This window comes from Thalia democratica, chromosome 8, assembly GCF_965202585.1.
Source record: "Thalia democratica chromosome 8, ktThaDemo2.hap1.1, whole genome shotgun sequence".
Lineage (NCBI taxonomy): Eukaryota > Metazoa > Chordata > Thaliacea > Salpida > Salpidae > Thalia > Thalia democratica.
In genome coordinates this window covers 31130860-31153252 of record NC_139172.1, presented here as the reverse complement: position 1 = coordinate 31153252, position 22393 = coordinate 31130860, and the positions used below count along the sequence as shown (strand labels likewise).

Here is a 22393-nt window from a genome sequence, read left to right as displayed (position 1 = left end):
ATATTCTGTCTGCTAATTGTTTTTTAATTCGGAAAAGCCATGCTAACTTTGTCAGCTTTAAGTTATAATTTTTTAAATTTCCGTTAAGAGAAGCTCCCACACTTAAAACTGACCTCAGCTGGCCAGCACAGTTGTATTTCAACTCTTAAATATCCTAAAACTTTTTGTCGTTAAGTGTTACTACTTATTTTATAGATTTTTAAAATAAAACTTTTACTAAATTTTATAATATAAGATTAGTTTATTATCTTTAGTTAATAGCGCCATAAAAATATTACTCATTCATAAAATATTTGTTTTAATTTTAAACAACTTTATTTTTATTTTTTTTGTAAACTTAATTTAACTTTAAAGGTTTTAAACTTCTATAACAATGATATGGTTTAAAATTTAAAACATTTGTTAATTCTAAGCAGTTTTTAATAAATCTTTTAAGAAAGTAATATACTATGGAAATTAAGCTTAGTGAATAAGTACTACTTTTATTAAATGTTTACTTTGATTATAGTAAATTTATTTTTTCAATAGTTGTTTTTCAGCTTTAATGTAATTTTTTGTAATACTTACTCCCTTAATAAAATAAGTTTTGTTTAGTATCAAATCAGTTTTGATAACACCTAAGGGGTATAATTTGTTTTTGAAACTTTCATGAAATGAATACTTAAATAATAGTTTTACTCTTTTTTTCTTGAAAGTATATGTTCTTTGAAAACTTAAAACTAAAACTTAAAAATATTTCATACATTAAAAAAATTTTAGTTTAATAATACTTAATTCATTTTAGAGACAAATTAGTTATTTTTCCAGATATTTATATAAATAAAATAAAAATAAACAAGTCATGAGGGACAGACTAGCAGATCTCAAAAGTGTAAGTTTTTAATTTCTTTTTTTAACTCATTAGAAAAATACTTTTAATTCAGCCTTTCAAATGCTTTAGTTAATACTTTAAGTAAGTTTTTTTTTTGTAGAAGTCAATATCTTAGTTTCAATTAACAGTTTAATAGAAATCTGTGTTCACCTTTGAACATTAAAACATTAATTGATACTTTATTTGAGGTGTTTTTTACAATTGTAACTTTTTAACCAAAATTTATTATTTTTGTAGCATCAAAGTGCATCATGTGAAATAAGTTACATTTTTCGAAACTGAAGTTTTCTTTGAAATTAAAATAGGAAAAGACTTGTAACTATTTTTTGATAGTAATTTTTTTTTGAAATGACACACATAAAGTTTACATTAGCCCCTTATTTTTTGCGGGTATTTTTATCACAAGCAATCTTTTATTACAACATTTAACAGCAAACAGTATAGAATCACACTGTATTATTGATATTAAATTTTGTCGTTGCTTTTTCCTATCACACATACCTATATTACTTTGCATTTGCATTTGACTTTTTTATTTAATCGCTATTATTAACTTGTTATTACTTTCATTTTAGGGGATGGCCCACGTTCAGGTCGAATCTGACGACGAGAACGAAGAGAATTCAATCGAAGACGAGCAGGACACGCTGAAGGAGTTCTTCGTGCAAGTAAGAACTTTTTATTGAAAGCTGATAAAATTATAAAAGCAGTTAGGTTAAAGTATAGTGCTTTTTCACAACTGATAATAAAAATAATTCACCAGGTAAAAAATTAGATACTTTTAAGATGTTTTTATACAACTTTTTGTAATTTTTCAAACACCGTAATGTGTACGTAATTCCGGTTTTTCCACCTCATCTTTCATTTAACGCATTTATACTTTCAAAATTATTTCACCAGGTTGAAGAGATACGGGGGTACATAGACATCATCCAGCAAAAAGTCCAGGATGTGAAAAAGCAACATTCCGATATTCTGTCGGCCCCTCAGGCTGATGACAGTTAGTTTGATATTTTACTCCTTACATTTTTATTGTGACGTCATAGCGCTTGCTTTACTTTTTCGTACATTTTATCCTCCTACGACCTGGTAGTCGTCCTAGTTGTGACGTCATAGCAGTATTCAGTTGGCTGTTGTGACATCACGCCAATTCGTTTTGAGTTTAAATTAGATGTACTTGTGATTAGTTCATATTAGTATGGAGAAAATCGAGTTATCCCGAAATCAACTAATTAATTGACTTAACCTGAAATCAAAATTTGAACCTAATTTTAAAGACTTGCAGTTATGTTTTGTACAGTAGCAATTTAGGATGAATTCAAGTTTGTTATAGTTAACTACATGACATAACTTCCCGTTATATTATGTTTTATAAAACATTTTTAAACTGATAGATAATAATATTAAAAATAGTTTTATAAATTCATTACTTTTACTGTCGATTGAACTATTTCTACTAGTTGTGTAAGCATGTCTGTTCAAGCAGTTTTAACATTTCTAAAGTCAGTAACAGGATAAGTTTTTGCTTCAACAAAAACAAATACTTTCCACTTAAAATTGCAAAATACTTTTAACGTGTAGCAGCCATATGTTGTTTGTTTGTGTTTAAAATTTCCCAAAACATTTTAACTTTTTTTTTTAACATAGCGTTCTACCAAACTGTGCACTTGGTCGTAAAAAATTGAGGTTTGAAACGCTCCCAGCTCTTAAATAAATGGTTTTAGATTTGTGTAGTTGCGTTAACATTTTTTAACTTATGACGTAACAAAGCCTTTGATCAAATGGTTTATTGTTGCTTTGAAATCATAATAGACGTGCATTCGATCAAAACGAAATATTTTTAACTATAAAAAAGTTTTTTGTTACATACTTGTCTTTTTTAGGAGTATATAGTTTTAATTTTAACTATTCAAAATATTTTTTCGCTTCTTAACAAAAGATCCTAGCGAAACAAGTTCACTGGAATATATAATAATAATAAATTATACAGTATCCTTCTTTTATTACACTAACACATGTTTCTGTGTTATAATGGATTAACACACTTCAACGGAGCTCTGTAAAAAAATAAATACTGTAAAAAAAGAATAGAAGCTAAAGTATGTATATACATGTGTCAGCTAAAAATAAAAATAATTGCTATATATTTCTATAGGTTAATGGTTAATAATAGACAAAATACTTAATGTTAAATCTGACTGTTATAAAAATATATAATATTTATAATTATTAAGTCTAAATTAAATCAACTAAAGTAAAAATACAAAATAAAATAACAAATCAAAATATAAACTACTTACATGAAAATGAAGGAAGTACTAAGTCTAAATATTTACTGGTTACTAATCATTGAAAAAAAAAAAATCTAATAATTACGTCACAATATATATAAACATTAGGACTAGCTTGTTAATTTATAATAATTTATTCTTTATGTTTGGAAAAAGTAGTTTATACTATAATTTGTTATTTTATTTTTTATTTTTACTTTAATTTATACACAGATAAACCGGGCTTTTTTACCTACTACGCCCAATAGAACGGCTAGAGGTCTTTTTACTGCAGGTTTATACTTAGCATATATCCACCTTGTTGTTTTATGTTTTACAAGTTAGAGTTCATATTAAACACAAACCCGTAATTTATAACATAGTTTAATTATAAATATTTAAAACGTCTGTATTTATTTTTTAAATCTTTAATTTAGATACCCGACTGTTTCTTTCCAAAACAACAATTAATTAATTATTTCACTTAACATCATATTATAATCAACGTATGTGTAGTTTAAGTCATGGTGGTTTTATGTATGGCGCTGTAACTTAATTATTGGTCAGGGCTTTGTAAGCTTAATAACAAGTTTGATTTTTGTGCTTTGTTTATTTAATTTCATATTTAAATTCAAACTGCTTTCTAATTGTATCTAACTATAGTTTTGTTATAATTCAGATTCAACCATTATAAATATTCAAGAAATAAAAAATATGCATTATGCCAAGTTTCTGTGGCTTTTACTGCCTTTACTATAGTTCTAGTTTTAACAATATAGAAAAAATATTTTTGTTTCTGTACTGGTTTGAAAGCATTTTTTCAAAGATCTATTTAAATATTTAACTTTTTTTAAACTTATAAGAAATGTAGTTTACATTTCTACAGAACAATTTTCATTTATACAGATTCAAAAACAAGCAAACTTCATTTAAAATATTCATAGTCTTTTTTTGTCACACGTACAGCTAATTATGCCGCACTTGAAAGTAAAAACATATTTTTGTGAGATTAAAAGATTGAAACTTTAACTGCAGATGAACTTTTGGAAGTGGACAATTATCTTTCCATCACCATAATGTTGTTGAAAATTTCTGTTAAGCGTTTTTGTTGGTATGTTTTTTGGAGCTAATTAATTGTGTAAAGTTTATTTCTTTTTTCTTCTAAGTTATCAACTAAAACTGTGCTACAGTATAAAATGATACCATGTATATTAGGGTGCTTATTTTTACAGCTACTTTTGATTTTCCGGCTGGAAAAAAATTATTTGGAAATGTCATAAAATCACCCTGTGCAAAATTTTAGGTGATTTGAAGAAACTTTCACCTTAGCTCCACCTAATGCAACCAACTAATATCTAAAAACCACCCAAATGCAAAATGTATGGGATCCTTGGGTTTTTAAGCTGAACTTTTTTTACATGTGGCTAATTATCACACAAGCACATTGTGAACAATTTCAAACGATTCAAAGAAAGTTTTATGGTGGCATTTCTTGTGTTTTGGAAACTTACAAAAAGAGATACAAATTACATAAAATCAAGAAATTTACAGCTAATAGTTCTTGAACTTTGAGAAAGCAACCATCTGCAACAGCTAATTTTCCCTCATTACTCGTTGTTGAAACTTTCCTTTTGGAACGAACCAGTTGTAACAAATGTTCTCGGCTTTCGAAAACCAATGAATTATTGATCAGAAAGAAAACTTTCCGCGTGAAAATAAAACTTTTATAACTCCTACAGTCATAGTTGTGATTTGAAAACAAACCGAGTTTATTCTGAAAATTTGCTGAGAGTGTAATAAGTTGAAATATTTATGGTGTCGAAACAGTGTGGGGTTTTGTATCCTGACATGTTTTGCTTTGAAAACAATAGCTGGCTGGCTTTTATGCATTGATAAGTTGCAAGTTGTCATTGAGTTTACCGTGAAATGTTTTGCTTGTAAACAAAGTTAAATGACTCAGCTTAGCTTGTTCTTTTGGTTTTAGAGAAAAAACTGTATTAGGGTAACATAGTTTTGAAACTACTGCATTCCTGGTGAAAATTGTTTAACGTTTTATAAAAAACTAAGAGTACACTAAAATACTTTTTATTAAAATTTGTTAATTTTTTAATTAAGAAAACATTTTAGATTTTAATCCATCACCAAATTTGTTTAAGTTATACTACTATACCACCTGAAGTTTATATAATTTTTTAAGCTGCAACTTACGACGTAAAGATAGAATCAATATTTTTGAAATTTTTTAATATTTTTGTATACAAAAAGGTTCAATGTGACATAGAATTTAACTTGGCATGTAAGGTATTACGGGCACTGCTGTATTGTGTTTTTTTAATTTCTACTAAGTGAAAAAGCATTTTAATTTATTCAAAAATCAATGAAAGAAAAAAGTTCACAAAAATGATATATTATTATTAATTTGTATAAACAAGTTGTATAAATTTAAAGTCTCATCATACTAGTACTAAAGCTCAGCTTTTGATGTACTTTTAATTTTAGTACAATTTATAGCTATTGGCTATCTTATTTTTTGATTAAAGCACTTGAGTAAAGAAAACTCAATTTAGATCCTAAGATCATAAAACTTACAATAGTATTTTAATATACATAAATATATAATCCAAGACTATAGTGAGACTTGGACAGTTTATTAAACTGATTTCTACACAATCAAAAGTTAGCTATTTAGACTGCAATTAATGTACAAGTGTGCAGAAATCTAAAACTTGACTTTCATATAAGTTTAATTGATAAATAAGTATCAAGTATTGAATTGTTATAACAAGGTGATCAAAATTAAATCCCCCATATACATGCAGTTTAAAATCAAATTAAAACTTTAAAAGTTTTTACATAGCTTTTAAGCCCTCGACAACTTACTGTTTAGGCTGTTATAAAAACAGAAGTTATGCAGAAGTTGCAATTCGTTTCTCATAAAGTGTAAATTTCATTGATAGAAAACTTAATAAATAACATCATAAATGTGTATCCAACAACAAGCGCAAATAAAATCTCCCTTGCAGAATTGCAAATTTGTTTTTCCGTCTCACGCAATTAGCTCTTTACTTTGGTAAATCAGCAGTATAGAATAGTATTTCTTACTTATACATATAAGTCTACTATTAATTAAAAAACTTGTTTGACAAATCAAAAAATAAAATCCCCTAAACAGAAACGAAAGAGGAGATGGAGCAGTGCATGGCGGACATCAAGTCGAACGCCAACAAGGTGAGGAGAAAGTTGCGGCTGATCGACAAGAACATCGAGGAAAACTCCGCCAACACCAAGCCCGCTGATCTCAGAATCCAAAAAACGCAGGTAATGAGAAAAGTATGTTGAATACTGAATGACTGATGTATTCTTTAATGTTAAGTCTTTGAGATTGTAAATACCGCTCAGCTCCCACCCGCACAATTCCCACACGATCAAACCTGACAACCGCTTACCGACCGAGTGCAAGGTTAAGGATGACAGGGATAGTTAAAAATGAATAAGTAATAACCAAAAAAAATAAGAAGTATTTGTATGGATGAGAAAAATTATTTTAAAAATCGAGTGGGAATTATGCGGATGGGAATTGTGAGGATACCAAAAAATAATAGTACCTAACCTTTTCTTCTTCTGAATATCTTTAATACAAACAAATGAGCAACAGCTTAAAGAAAAGTTAATTAAGCCTGTACATCTTTCAATTGGACTGTTTATTTTTATTTTTATACCATTAATTTCAATATGTATACATTTTTTAATTTTAATTATTTGTTGTGGTAACTTAAATTTTAATCACATAACATATTTCAAGCTGTAAAATTTTCATAGTTTTATAGAGATTGTCTAATACAGATATTTTACGCTTTCAGCATTCAACATTATCAAGGAAATTTATAGCAGTAATGACGGAATACAACACAACACAAAACGACTACAGGTATTTTATACATAAACTTTATTTCAGTGAATACGGTTGTGTTTGTATTGTTTGATTTTCTAAGTTCCATAGTTTTTTGAATATGTTTTTAGAGTAATACATTCAAAGAGTTTTTCACATTAAATAGTTTTCAATTAGAGTTCCTAAAAGAACTGTTAAGGTTTACTGTTTTTCAAAAGAAAAAAAAATCAAAGAAATATTTTTCGATATTTTTTTATTTTGTTATAAGTACTTTATGGAAAAAAATGTTAATTGAAACTTGTTTCTTCTTAATGAAAGCATCGGCGAAAGTCTACAGAGCCTAAGCCTGTACTTTGGTATGCCGTGAGACAAGCTCAAGTTTACCTTAAGGTTTGATTACACCACTTCGATCATCAGACCACAAGCCCTTCGGTAGACCGAAACCTGAGTTTTGTTCTTATTAGGACTCATCAGTTAGTCACAACCGATCTATAAACTTCTTATCATGACATGAAGCAACCGTTTGCTGGTATCGATCAGTGACGTCAGCATTGTCTTTCGCCGTGCAACGTTGCGGCTGACTGACGAGTTTCAATAAGAACGAAACCCGAGTTTCAGTCTACCGAAGGGCTTGTGGTCTGATGATTTAATTGGTGTGATCAAACCTTGAGTTAAACTTGAGCTTGTCTCAAGGCATACTTAAGTCCAGGCTTATGCTATGTATACTTTCGCCAACGATTTCTTTGATTCCGAACATACACATATAATTTTTTAATGTAATCTTTTATACAGTACAATGTTATAGTAATATTACTTGACTTTTTAATGAGCAAAAACAGCACTGCAAAGTTTTGTTTATTTTTGAATTATATAAATATTTGCAACATAATCATTAAATACTTAATAAAACTTCAGAGACCGATGCAAAGCGCGCATACAGCGTCAACTGGAAATAACAGGAAAACAAGTTGACGACCAACAGTTGGAAAATATGTTGGAAAATAGTGATGGAAGTCCTGCTATATTTACTGGAGGGGTTAGTATTTCTCTGTATTAAGTTAAAAATATGTTGGAAAATAGTGATGGAAGTCCTGCTATATACACCGGTGTGGGAGATTTAATTGAACTAAAAATATGCTTGAAATTAGTGATGGTGTTTTTGCGAAGCACCGGTTGGGCCGATGTTATGACTTTATTTTAACTAGAATTTTATCCTTTGACCTCTGCGATTTTTAATTAATTTAAATTCATAAAACCTGCTTTTTAAATAAAAAACTAACAAAATTTAAATTTACTTTATGTAATTTATGAAGTTTTAAGATATTGTTACTATGATTCATTTGTCAGTCCAGTGTTTACCATTTCAGGGAACCGCTCAGTTCCAAACCGCGCTCAATTCCCACCCGATCAAATCCAAGAACCGCATACCGACTAAGGGTTAGGGGTAACAGTGATGGAAAAATTATTTAAAAAATTGTAACCGGCCACGAATGTGGGTTTCTTAATTAAATATATTTACCCATTACAAAATAACTATAGTAACAAAAAAATAACAAAATTGAGTGGGAATTGTGAGTATACCATCAATTCAACAACTCTGTGTAAAAAATATACACTTGATTTACTCTTTAGTTTCAATAATACATATAGGAAAATAAATGAGTTTATCAGCTTAAAGGTATTTATGATGTCCTATTGAACATTTTCGTTGAGAATATTTACAACCTGTTTTTATCAGCTAAAGTATATGTTTACTTTGAAGAATTATGCTTAACTTTACTATTACTTTAACCTTTTGCAGCCTTATTATTTTGTTACCCAAAACATCTTGACATCTATTTGATGAAAATGTTAAGAAACTAACAGATAATAATGGACACGGTCCAGACGAAGCAAGCGCTGAACGACATCGAGGCCAGGCACAACGACATAATGAAGCTCGAAACTTCGATACGGGAACTTCACGACATGTTCATGGACATGGCCATGATGGTCGAGCAGCAAGTTAGTTTTTGTTTGTGATAAGTTTTAAACAAGCTTGTGTTTTAATTTTTTTGAATCTGAATATGTTAAAATGATGAAATAAAGAAGCCAAATTTTAAGTATTTTAATAAGACTTATTTTTACTTGAGTTTTATTATATATTACTTAAAAATATATGTCATTTTTTTTTAACATTAATGGCATTATTAATATACGTCTTTACTAACTAAATTTTATGATGTACTTGCTATTTAGCTATTCATTACTTTATATTATATAGTTTTTAAGGATTTAGAATTTAGAAATTCTAACATTAGTAAACTATTTTTAATTATTTATTACGGAAAACTTGAGTTTTGTGAAATAACATTTGAAAAAAAGTTTAAATATTTCAAGAAGCATCTCATACTTTAAGCTGAAAAGTGTTTGAGGTGTAAAAAGCACTTGTAAAAGCATTCAACTTTTAAAAATATTTTTTCACTATTGACCGAAATTGATTTATAATGATCTTGATTTTAAAGAAAAATAAAAACTTGATAGATTAGCTTACCTCAGAGTGCCTACTGTTTTAATTATTCTGGAAAATACTTTAAGTTTGGTAGACAGTTTTGCTAAAATTTTAATAAATGTTACATTTTGCAAATTTCTCTGGACGAAAGAGACTTAAGAAATATATGCTGTTTTAAACAAGGTAAGCAACTGTTGTAAAAATGTCGTTACAGTGTTGTTAACGTGTCGTTATGTAGATTGATTTTAAAAAAGTACACCGATGTTAAAGTTTCATTACATTGTAGTAAATATGTCATTAAGCACGTAGTTGCATTTGTATGTTTTGTATAAGCATGTTATTGATTGAACATTTCTGTAAGAGGTTTAGTATTGTTTTGAAAAATGTATAAACTACTACATTTCAAAGCAATGCCTCAAACTTAACAAGCATCAAAATTTTAGCACACTTTAACACTAAAAATTAATTTTATGAGACAATACAGAAACATTTCACAACTTTAGAACCTTAAATACTTGAATATATTATTTATTTTAATAAATTTTCGAAAGCAACAGAATAACTTTTTTCAAATAAACCTCATACGCCTTCAAAACTCAACATCACTTTATATCCCTCTGCTTTTTGAAGCAACTCGTTCTTGTTTTTATTCCTACGGTAATAAAAACAGCCGCTTCATTTCACCTTCTGTCGAATTTTTATTTCAACTCCTTTTTCGCAGAAAAGCCTTTTACGGCAGCATGACAGCCAAATCGGATTTCGAGTAAATTTTTTTTAAATAGGATTATCAGAAGAACTTATCTACTGTTTTATTCATAAGTGTACTGTGATGCTTGTATTTTGAATTGTAAGATCCTAATTGTTTGCATGTTTTTTAAAATTTTTGTATGTAAAAAATGATTGGTAAATGTTAACTTGTAAATGCACGTTTAAAATATTTAAGTTGCTTCTAATAAAAAAGTAAAGGTGAATTTTCGAAATTTTTGTTGTACTTTTATCATAACTTCTAGAGTAACTTTCAATTTAAGCTTTTCATTTTTATTTTCATAACAAAAAACAAATATGTTTAGTCTCGTTTGTAATAAAGATTGTTTTGAATTTAGTTTATTTATTAAGTGTTTTTCAATAAATAATTAGTTTGTTGTAAATTGTTTGTTTTGTATTAATGAATAGTTTAGTTTTTATATTTTTTATAAATATATACTAAATAAGTACATTGATCGAAAATTATAAAAAAAATATTTCGAAGAGTTTTAATATTTTTCGAGCAAAATGCAGATATACATGCTTAAATAAAGTTTTATAAAAATCATAAATAGAAATTTTTATAATTAGATTATAATAAACTTATAAAATCAAACTTAAATAAAACTTTTATTTGAAAACTTTAAATTTTTTAAAAATAAACAGAACTTTAAAGTTAAATTTAACAAGTGAATAATTTTAAACTTATTTTATGCATAAAAACTCCCAAATGTTTCAAAACAAATAAAAAGTTTGATAAAATTATAACAAACTAATTTTAACAAATAAATGATGCTACAGTACAAATTTAACTTAATTAAATGAAACTTAAATTATTAAACTATAAACACAAACTAATTTCAAAAAGTAAATGATGTTACAGTACGTTTTTAACTTAAAAAAAATAAAACTTCAATACTTCATTCTAGAAACAAACTAAGTAGTCTAATTAAATAATAAATTTTGTATTATTTTTTTAATAAATTTAAATATTTAAATAAAAGTAATAACTAAAACGCAAATAAATGTTCGCAGGGTGAAATAGTGAACCAGATAGAGTACAACGTGGCGAACGCCGGCGATTACGTTGAGCAGGCCAAGGAGGAGACCAAGAAGGCCGTTCACTACCAATCTTCAGCTAGAAGGGTAACAAATTACAACACCCCGACCCGTTTGCTTGATTTGTCAGCATAAACTGTCATGTCCACTGGTAAAAGTTGGTAAAAAGTTGATAGGTTTAACAGGATAAAAAGCAGTCAGAATAGACCAAGTTAAGACCCTGTTAAGTGTGTAGAGTGGTTATCCTGAAAATAGGGAATATACTAGATATTGTTACGTGATGCTCTTAATTTTAAGTTTTGGCACGGTTGTACTACAGCTACATTGCTAACATAAAGAGTCTTTAAGTGTAGATAATTGTATTCAAAGAAAACGTAGTTCCACAAAGCTAGTCGTTTTATGATGTCATAAACCTTACAAAAGTATATGCTTTTAAATTTTATTTTTTAAAAGTCATAAATTTAAAGTTGAGTATTTAGAAATGGTATTATAATAAAGAAGTGTTAATAAAAACAAAGATTTTTGTTTAAAATCTTTAGCATTTTTAAAAGGTTATTAATACAGAAGGCTTTTTAACATTATAAAATGTTAGCTAGTTATGATTTTTTAATTAACATTTAATGTAAACTAAGTTTGAAGAATCATTTATCAGAAACGCTTCTATGGAAGGTTTTGTTGCTTTCTTTTAATAAGAATTTTAATAATAAGGATTTTAATAAGAGTTTTACTTCCATAGACATTTAGGTTAATTTCAACCTCAAAAAGTACTTAGCTTTCAAAGTTAATTTCAAAGTTCCTTTAGATTTGAATTTAGGAAAAATCAAAAAGTCCTTGAAAGCTACAAATTAAAACTTATTAAATTCATGTATACATAATAGGATTGGTAACTTTGTTTTGACCATGCTTTTTCAAAACAACACGCTTAGAACAAACGGCCTCAAACGTAACATATTATAATAGTATGTTAAGTCAAGATAAGCTAGATTTAAAATTAAAAAGAGTCTGTGGGGTGTATGAGTTAAATATTATATCACTAGTTTTCGATATTATTGAAAAGACTTGTAAGAACCTTTAAAAATTAAAAGCGTTCGCACGAAATCCTATGCCAGTTGATGCGTTAAATTGTCTCTTAGTTTTAAACATCTATCAGTTGAAGATGTCTGGTAAAAAATCTAAAGCAAAGGCAACGCGTGCGCGGGCGCAAAACCTTTGCATTAACACTGAACAGTGAACACGCATGGCCAACTTTGAACAACATGCTCGAATGCCCTCATATTAATTTTTATACGGGTCTTTCCAGGGGGAGATAATCGACAGGATCGAGTACAACGTGGAGCACTCGGTGGACTACGTGGAGCGAGCGGTGTCGGACACCAAGAAGGCCGTCAAGTACCAGAGCAAGGCGAGAAGGGTCGGTTGTTATGACGTCATAGTGTGCCGTTGTGATGTCATAATGTTGTTACGCTTTCACGTCATTGTCTTACTTGTCGACTTGATTTTTTGTAATGTGTGTACGACTTAGTAACTGTAACACTATATTTTACTAACTGTTGTAAATCATTCATGTTTATGTATTGTAGTTTTTTATGTTCACAAACTGCTGCATGTTCCACTTATCTGTGTTTCATTTTGTATTTTGTAAGAAATATGTTGCACAATACTTGTAAGAATCATTGCATTAAAGCTGTTCAAGATTTTCGTTTTCCTATTTTTCACTTGTATGTTGTTTTATTTTTATTTAAACTTCCATCTGTGTTTGTTCAACGTCTTTTCAGTTTACTTTTTTCTACTTTGTTAAGTAGGTCTTCTTTATGGTTTGTAATTTATTTTACGCAGAATTACACAATTTTGCAAATATCTTTGCTCCACTTTCATTTTGAATTCTTCATTTATTATACTATAAACGGTATTATATGTTTTGGTTTTAAGAAAACAAATAGAGAGATCTCAACTACCGGAGGTCTTTGACCGAAACTTGATTTGTAAAATAAATTCTTGAAAGAATAAATTTCTACTATCAACGGTGGTAGATTTTTGTATTGTTGTTGTCGTTATTTCTATGATTGAATATTTCTACCTACAATTTGCTCTGACGATCATTTTCGGTTTAATAGTTTACTCTGAGAAATTTTTTCGAATGAAGGGTTGACAGGTTTTATTCGTTTGTAATAATTTTAGATTTTGATAGCAATTCCCAGTTGAGAAAAAGAAAGTTTTTATGCACCTCTTAGATGTGAGTAGATTTTTAAAAATAATGAGTATGAATAATAACATTTCAAACGATTTTATAAGAGTTTTCAGTTTAAGAAATACGTTGAAAGTTTTTCAGTTTTACCAGGCTCATCATTACGTAGTGTTTAAAAAAATCAAGCAAGTCGGTTGGTGTGATTATTTAAGGAAAAAATAAATATATGTTTACTGCTTTTGCTTATTGCTTTACTACGGGTATGGGGATGGACTGCTTTAAAAATATTAAAAGCTTACTGATTTTATAAGCATACGTTTAACAATCTATCCACATGCTGTTATTTAATGTTAAAAATTAAAAGATTATTTTTAATTTTGCAAACAAGATTACTCTACGTGTTAACAAAATTAAAAATTTATTTAAGTTAAACTTTATAATGAAACTTATTTTGCTGAAATAACCAGTTATTTTGTTTAAAAGCTAACAAAGCTTATGCTTTACATAGAATTTACAAGTTGGATGCTAATTAGCTTAAAGCATGTATTAATATCATTAAAAAATAATTGTTTTCTAAAAAAGAGGTTACAAAGTTTTGCAGAAACTATTTAAGTACTCAATAAACGAACTAATAATTTTACAATAAGTTTATATTGAGATAGTTTCTTTTGAATATTAACTAAATTTAACTAAAAAGAACAAGTTGACAAAAGTACTTTAAATAATTAAAAAAAGTTAAGTTGTGTAAGTTTGACATTTTCCTAATATTAGGCACAATTTGTTTATTTAACAGAATAAAAAGTTTTTACATTTACCTTTTTTGTGGCTACCTTGAATTAATCTGTAGCTCTTCAGTTTCCTTAAGGTAGTACTTTTGGTTCATTTTTTGCCTAAATTAGTTTAGTTTTTATAAAACTGAAAGCAATGTCCTGATAAATAAAACTATTATAAGGAATTTGAAAAACTGCACATTCGTTCAAGCTAAGTCTCTGGTACATTTTAAACATGAAATTAACAACTTAAAAAGTTTATTTTTAAATTTCTTTGTCATTATTAAGCATCTGGTAGCTTTGATTTAAGTCTAAATGAATTAATTGAAACAATAACTTAAACTTTAAATAATATTATTTTACATATTTTGTTTTTGTAAAAACATAACATAGTTTCCCCCCATACCCTTACTTTAAATGATATTAGTTTACAAAAGCGCTGACTTCTACAGAAAAAGTTAATATTGGGAGGGATAGTTCTGGTCGTCCTAGTCATAATTATCATCATCATCGTGACGCAGGTGACGTAACTATGACGTCAGAACAGGTAAGAAAAATAAATCTGGTAGTTACTTGGGTGATTCCATGACCTGACTTTATGAAAAAACTTTAACTAAACAATCAATGAATTTTAATAGAAACGATACTTTTAGCATAAATCAAACATTATTCACTTATATTTTTTTAAATAATGATAGTTGAGATTTTAGTCTTTTTTTAATATAAGCCAGTTTAATTAAGAACAGTTTTGATTATTTCCACAAGAGAAAACGTTTGACATCCAAGTTTAAAAAGCTGATAAACACGCCTGATTTTCTTCTAAATAAAGTTTTTTTTTCAAAAATACTTATTTAGGTTCATATCTGCTTCTAAGAACAAATTTGCCTGGATGCTAACGTTTTAATACAAATATCCAGCTAATCAATGAAATATAAATAACCACAAGTGCTAACAGTTAATACAAATTAATTTTACTGCATGTAATACAACAACAAAATCTTTGGCTCCAACTAAAAAGATGACAAAGCTTGGTAGTCTTACAAACGTGATTGATGAAAATATTAACATAGAAAATAATAACGAATTACAAATAGTCACTGATTTCTATTGCATGGAGTAATACTATGAAAATAAATAAAAGTATTGTTTAAAATCTGTGAAATTTACAGAAAAAGATAATATTGGCGCTGATAGTCTTGGCGGTGTTGGGAGTGATCGTCGCCATTGTTGTGACGCAACTTCAATAAAAGACAGTGGACTAATTACGTCATAATAGGTTTGTAAGTTGTCCGATGACTCCTGTGTCTACTCCCATGGCTTGACTTTGTCTAATGACTAGTATATTATACTCAAATGTTTATCTTTTGTGAAATAGTTGTAAGTTTCTGAGGCAGTCTTTGAATATGAAGTTGGTTTCATTTTTACAAAAAAAAAGTTTATTTAGACAGTTTAGATCAAGTTTACACTTATTTAAGATATATCTTTTAAAAAAAATTCGAGAGGTCAGCGTTTTTTTATTTATTTGTTTTTAGTTGTATGTTATTATTAGTTCTCAAGTAGTGCAGCAATTTACTTTGATTTCAGGCGAGGTTTTGCTGCTGTATAGTGTTGGTGCTGGCAATACTGGGAGTTGTCATCTGGTTGACTTTCAAGTTTTACTACGAAAGTCAGTTTTTGTTTCATTTGTTACCTTATGAGAATTTATTTTAATTGGTAATATAATGACAGTTTAGATTAATTTTGTATTGTCAGTTAAATTACAGTTAGTAAAAGACAGTGTTTTGTTACAGGTTGTACAGTTTTATTAATGTTTTTTTTTTTAATCAGCACCTTTATTATTAAAACAAGTTCAGCACCCTTTTGTTGGAACTATAGAAGTTAAAGTTTCAATGCGTATGTTTATGTATATTATTTACAAATAAGAATTCAGTTTGTTTTCTTTACATCTAAACAATAACTTGTTTTTTGAGTACTAAACATTTTTGACTGTATAACTTTTTAATGAGAATTTTTAATGATTTTAGAAGAAACAGTAGAAGTCGAGGTAGTCACGGAAAAACATGAAGATGATTGAAATTTGAAAAAAGACAAAAAAGTATCCTGTATAAACAAATAGAAAAGTGTTTTTTTTTTTTTTTACTTAGATCTAATTTAGTTAGTAAATTAACATTAGTTTACTCTATTATGATTGTTAAAAGGTTTTTTTAATACATAGTTTCAGTTAATGTTTGAAAATTCACTGATTATCATTCATTCCTTCTGTTTCAATTAAGTTGTAACTATTTTATACGATTTCAAAAAGTAACCAAAGGTCAATAAATGCAGTTTGCGCAAGTATATATAAAAAAATTTAAACTACCTGTCGGGTCATGGGTGTTTTTAAAATTGTCATTAAACTTTTTTACAAACGTGCACAGAAATCAGGTTTGATGACGTCATACTGAAAACCGGTGAGTTCCCACAATCAAGAAAATATATGCAGTTCACACCATTGCCTGGTCTCATTGGGCGAAATGTTTATTTAAACTTTTTCATGAAGGTTGCTGAAAATAAATTGTTGAGCGTACTCTTTTATACCTCTTTGAATCTCGATACATTTCTTCAATAACAATTTCTTTTCACACTTCTTATTCTATTTATTTTTTTAAATCCCAACTTTTCCAACTCTTACTAGTCATTTTTATTTTGTTTCACCTTGATAGTACTCGTTTTCACATGACTTTAAGTTTGGATAAATTAATTTGGCTTATTTAATTGAGAAAAAGCCTATTTTAAATGTCGTAATAGTGTATTGTTGTAACGGTTTCATTTAAGTGTGTTTTAAATGTTTAAAGTCAGTGGTCTTAACGGTGTGCATAAAAATTGTTTTGTGTGCACAGAAAATTTACCGAGATTAAAAAATATTTTTTTCAATTGATGTTGATTTTATCCTTTTCTATTGGAAAAATCTAATTAAAATAAAATTCTTAACACGTTATTGTTTTACTAATACATTCAAATAAACAAGTAGTGTTTTTTCAGAACAAATTTTGTTTTTCATAGTCTAGTTTTTGCAAAATTCATTTTCAAGTAATTTAATGTATACATATTTGAAAAAAATGGAAGACCACTGCTTTAAATTACTACACTAAGCTTTTTCATATTTTTTTAACATTTTATTAAAATTATGCATTTTTACTGCTTTTCGGCCAACTATTTTTTAATTACTGTTTTATTATACTATTAAAATGTCCTTTTTCTCTTGTATATTTATTACTTTAAAATATAAAACTGCAATAACTCGTCCTTTATTTATTAGTTCTGTCCTTTAGCAATCTTTTTAATTTATTCAAATAAAAATTTTCTAAAAATAATTTGTATTTAAATTGCAAGCAGTAAAAACATTGACTTTTTTTATTTTTTTCATTTTCGGCTGCAATGTTTTTTCCAAAAATTTATTTAATAAATTTGAGCTTTTAAATTTAAAAAGCGTATTTAATGATATTAAGTTAATATAGTTTATAGTTAAAATTTATGTGCTATATTTTTTAAACAGATATACTGCTTGATTTTTTGATTCATCTGAAATTGAGTTATTATAAAAATCTTTAGTAAATATTTAAGAATTAAAATCTAAATGTGTAAGTGTTAAAATTATAAGGCTGTAAGTTGTATGCTAAGTATTCACAGTGCATGTTTTATTAAATTTGTTAAGTCCAAGTAAATAGAAAATTAACAAACATGAAAATTTATTGATATAACTTTTTATACTTGAAATGATTTTGTTGTTAAACAGTTTAACTTCTGTTCAACTGTTTGTGAACTAGTTCTGATCACATAGATACATTTATGTACTGACTAATAGTTTAATGCAGCGGTTCTTAACCTGGGGTTAAATTACCTTGTTTTAGAGGCCAAATTTTCATTAGTAAAGTTATGTAAATTAATGTTTATTAGTTGTCGTTTAAAATTACAAGTTAACATTTGACTGTGATTGTTTTTAAATTAAATAAACTCTTTGAATTATACATTTTTTTATAATTTTTAAACAACAAGTTCCTCAAAATAATAAATAATATAGTTTTTTCCTCAAAATTAAACACTACTTTGTATATTGGGGATAAGTTTGGTAACTATTTTTCAAAACGGAGTAAAACAGGTTAAGAACCGCTGGTTTAATGCATTTTAAAATTTAATTTTTTGATAAGTATGCGAAAAATAGCTGTGACTGCTTAACTTAATTAATTTAAAAGTTGAAACTTATTAAAATGATTTTTTTTTAAGTAAATACTTAATGTAAGGCAGTTAACTTTAATTCCATAGGTTTGTATGACAAGCATCTTCTTTAAAATAGCAATCCATAAAAAAAAGGTTTGCATTTTTTTTCAAATTAAGAGCCGGTCTGATTTTAATAAAAAAGCTAGACACTAAATTTTGTTATAAGAAAAGATACTTAAGAATTAGTTTAAAAATTAAGAAACAACTTCATCAATTGATTTTTTTTAGCTACAAGAATAAAGCTTTTTTTAGAAAAGACTACTAATGTTTCAGATTAATAAACTCAATAGTAGATAGATAGAACAAAGTAAAAGTTGCTGAATAAATTTTGGAGCAAGTTCTAAATTTTCCAAACTTATAAATTTATTGCAAGATTTTATTTGTAAAAACAATCTAGTACAAATTTTTTTAATAAAAAGCCAGGAAAATCTTTCCCAGAAATAAGACATTTGGTAAAAAAATTCTAACGCGAAACTATTTGTTGACTTTTAAGGATAATCAGTTATTTCTTTTAACTTTTAGAAACATGTACTAATTTATTCTGAGTGGAGTTACAATAAAATGTAATCAAAAATAGAAGCTTTTTTGCATTTCAACTTGCCAACTTTTTTTCTTACATACCTAACTATTATTTAACATCAAAGTTTAAAGTAAAAGTTTTAAGCTTTTTAAATGTTAAGGAATTTAAATGTTTTGTTTAAAGGTTAAGGAATTAAACTGAAAAAATTATTAAGCTAAGGTGGGTTTAGATAAGACTAAAAGTTAGATGTGTTTGAAACCTGGTGCAAGTATTTTATTAAAGGTTCATGAATTGAGCTGAAAGGCTAAAATTCTTGTATAACAAATATAAGGTTATTTTAAAGGTATGTTAAATATTACTCATTACGAAATCTAGTGCAAAAGTTTCCAAATAAGGAAAAAAACACTTGCTCTTTTAATCTGTCAAAGACTCAGTCGGATCTTGGCCGAAAAGTTCATGTCCGGTAGACAACTAAGTACACTTGATAAACAAGATTAAGTTCCTCTGCGAAAATATTCTTATAAAACATGTACTTATGGTAACTCCGTATTAAAAAATAATACAAATAAAGTGAAAAAGCTAACAGTTTGATATTTTTTTTCACTAGTCCAAAATATCAATAAAATGTTTTGGTAATAAAAAATTATAAAATACAATTTTTTTTAATGCTTTTTGAAGATACTAAATTATGTTTTTTTCTACATTAACCACTATTTTCAAGCCAATAAACAACGCTTTACACTAGGCGTCTGTAAAATTAGTTAAGCTTTATTTAGTACGCCTCAATACAACTTCTGAGTGTTTGAACAAAATAAATACATGAAAAGTTTTGCTCAATTAGATAAAATTTAACGAAAAGGTTAGTTCTACTTTAAGATAATTAAAGATTATCATAACCAAATACTAGGCTTAACTTTTCGTAAGATTAGTTTTGGGAAACTTATCAAAACTGATCAAAGCTGTAAAAAGGGTTTCTCGAGCGTCATACTTCTTAATCTTTCTCCAAATTTTTGTTTAAACTTATTTATTTATTTTTTTAGATTAAATCGACAGACCTAATACTGTCTTTATAAAGGATAACCAATCAGAACTCAACAACTGTAAAAGTATCGAATCAAACTTTTTATTTTAACTAAATGTAACCATAAAACAAAATACTTTTAAAAAAGGTTTGTACCTAGCTTAGAACATGATCATTTTACTTTGAATTTTTTAACAGTTTTTTATTCCATTCAACAGAAGAAAATCTGCATAATCGTCTGCTGCTTCGTATTGCTGATAGTGATCGGCTCAATCGTCCTCGGAACTTTCAACAAGTGATATGTGACGACACATACCATCGTTACATGACGTCATCACACACAGGGTTTTAGATCGCAGGGTCACGCAAATTGTTTTCGTTTGAAAAGTTATTATTTCGGTGACGTTCCAAGTTATTTAATATTTATTCAAAGTAATTTCATGCAACGTTTTTTTTTTAAGTCTTCTTATAATGTTTTGCTCTTCAATGTAAAAAAATTTATATTTTATAATTTGTTCAAAAAAGTACTTTACAATAGACTGAAAAAAGTTTATAGACCTCTTACTTAAATTTCGTATAAAAAGTTTTCTACGTGAAAAAGTTACTTTTTATCACTGATGTGTTACAAGCAAGCATGCTTTATAACATTCATTGTAATTTTAATATTTTTAGTGCTTAATATATGCATACTGATTTTTATTTGTTTTTACATTCAATGTACAACATATTTTTATTGAAACACAACACTTTTATTTACACGGTTATTTAATCTCATTGAAGTACATACTTTACATCTAATAATGAATTTTATATTTGAAAAAATTATTAAGTCGTTATTATTACTTTCTTTACAACTTTTTATTCTTTTAAAACTGTTATTTATATATAAAAATTTTATTCATTATTTAACAGTTCAAATTCCAATATAAAAACGACTAAGGATTTGATAATCTCATAATAAATAAAAATGTTAAGCTAAGTCATAACTCTTCAGGTTTTATATTTATTTTTACATCTTTGTGAAATTATATTGTTTCTGTCAATAAAATATTTTTACAGAATATCAACTATTCCTACTATTTTCTTACTTATCAAACAAATAGAAATTATACATATATTTTCATATTTCAAGTAACGTGCTTAAAGACTGTGCATACTTACATTAACACTTTGATTTAAAACTTTAGTACCACTATGGTTGTTGTTCATTCAAGTATTTCACTGAACAGACTAACCTTACTTTTCGAGTAAAACAAAAAAAACAATAGATATGGTGTTTAAAACCCTACTTAAAAATAAAAAAAAAAACTACCAATGGCATAGTTTAATTTGATAACTATATGTTTATTGAACGACAAAAAAAAAACGCTCAAATAGTTTATTCTTAAAACCTGGTGCATGAGAGAACCTTTCGATTATTCAGTTGTACACCGCTCGGATACCTTTTGACGTCTTGTCCGGGACGTTGGTGCCACCATCAGCGGTCTCGTTCGTTCAACTCGAACACGACCAGGTATGCCGGAACCTTGCACGGCTTCTCCCAATTGTGCTCGTCACTTCCGATTAAATGGACGTCAACACGACTCCCTCTAGTGTCCGTCACCTCTTCCGCATCTAAGAACGGGTTTTCTCGCGCGCGCCCGGAACTGACGAGAAACACGCAGGATATTTTCTTCACAGTCTTATCAGCTCCACCGTGATAACTCGACCCTTTAGAAATTTCTTTTTCCAAACACGTGGTTGCGGTATACCCATCGTCGTGTGCAAGTGAAGTTGGCGCGTTGAGAAACTTGTGAATAATATCGCTCAAGCTTCTATAGTATCCGTGAGTAAGAACGCCGATGATTTTGTCGGAGCTGGTTCTTTTAAAGAAGAGATACTCACCGCTCAGCTCGGCCGATTCGCTTTTTTCCGCAGAGTTTAGTTTGAACACGTACAATACTTTTCGATCTGATTTCTCCCCGACTGCGCGCATTACAAAATCATAATCCGCACCATTTTCATTCAAAAGTTCCGGTTGGTATTTCAAACTTCGGTGGTGTTCTGTTGTAACAAGAAGATTGAAATCAATCGAAAGTTGATCTATCATTGTTTCGATTTTGGCATACAATTGTATACTTAGTTTTTCCTGAAGTCTGGCGTTTATTTCCTGTTTTAAAGCCGTTTTAAATGCTTCTAAAGTAAGGTCTGAATCTTTAATCAAGCTAATTTGGTTTGTGCTATTTTTCTGGTTTGTTTTTAGACCAAAATTCAAATAAACAACTTGATCGATAAGACTTTTAAAATTGAATTTTTCTTCAATTTCAATTAAGTACG

General features: G+C 27.9%; 1 protein-coding gene across 2 annotated transcripts; it reads left to right on the top strand.

The window, feature by feature from the left end:
- Positions 1–797: 797 nt before the first annotated feature.
- LOC145842140 (syntaxin-1A-like) lies at positions 798–17437 on the top strand. 2 transcript variants are annotated; one of them, XM_082949530.1, is made up of 10 exons: positions 798–871; positions 1447–1539; positions 1772–1871; positions 6314–6459; positions 7002–7069; positions 7946–8066; positions 8897–9034; positions 11301–11411; positions 15449–15555; positions 16697–17437. In XM_082949530.1, exons 1-9 carry the CDS (start codon positions 842–844, stop codon positions 15524–15526), a joined length of 885 nt encoding a protein of 294 aa, XP_082805656.1. In that variant the 5' UTR covers positions 798–841; the 3' UTR covers positions 15527–15555; positions 16697–17437. The 2 variants fall into 2 exon arrangements, with proteins under 2 accessions (XP_082805656.1, XP_082805655.1); XM_082949529.1 differs by lacking the exon at positions 15449–15555 and adding an exon at positions 14732–14826.
- Positions 17438–22393: the final 4956 nt, after the last annotated feature.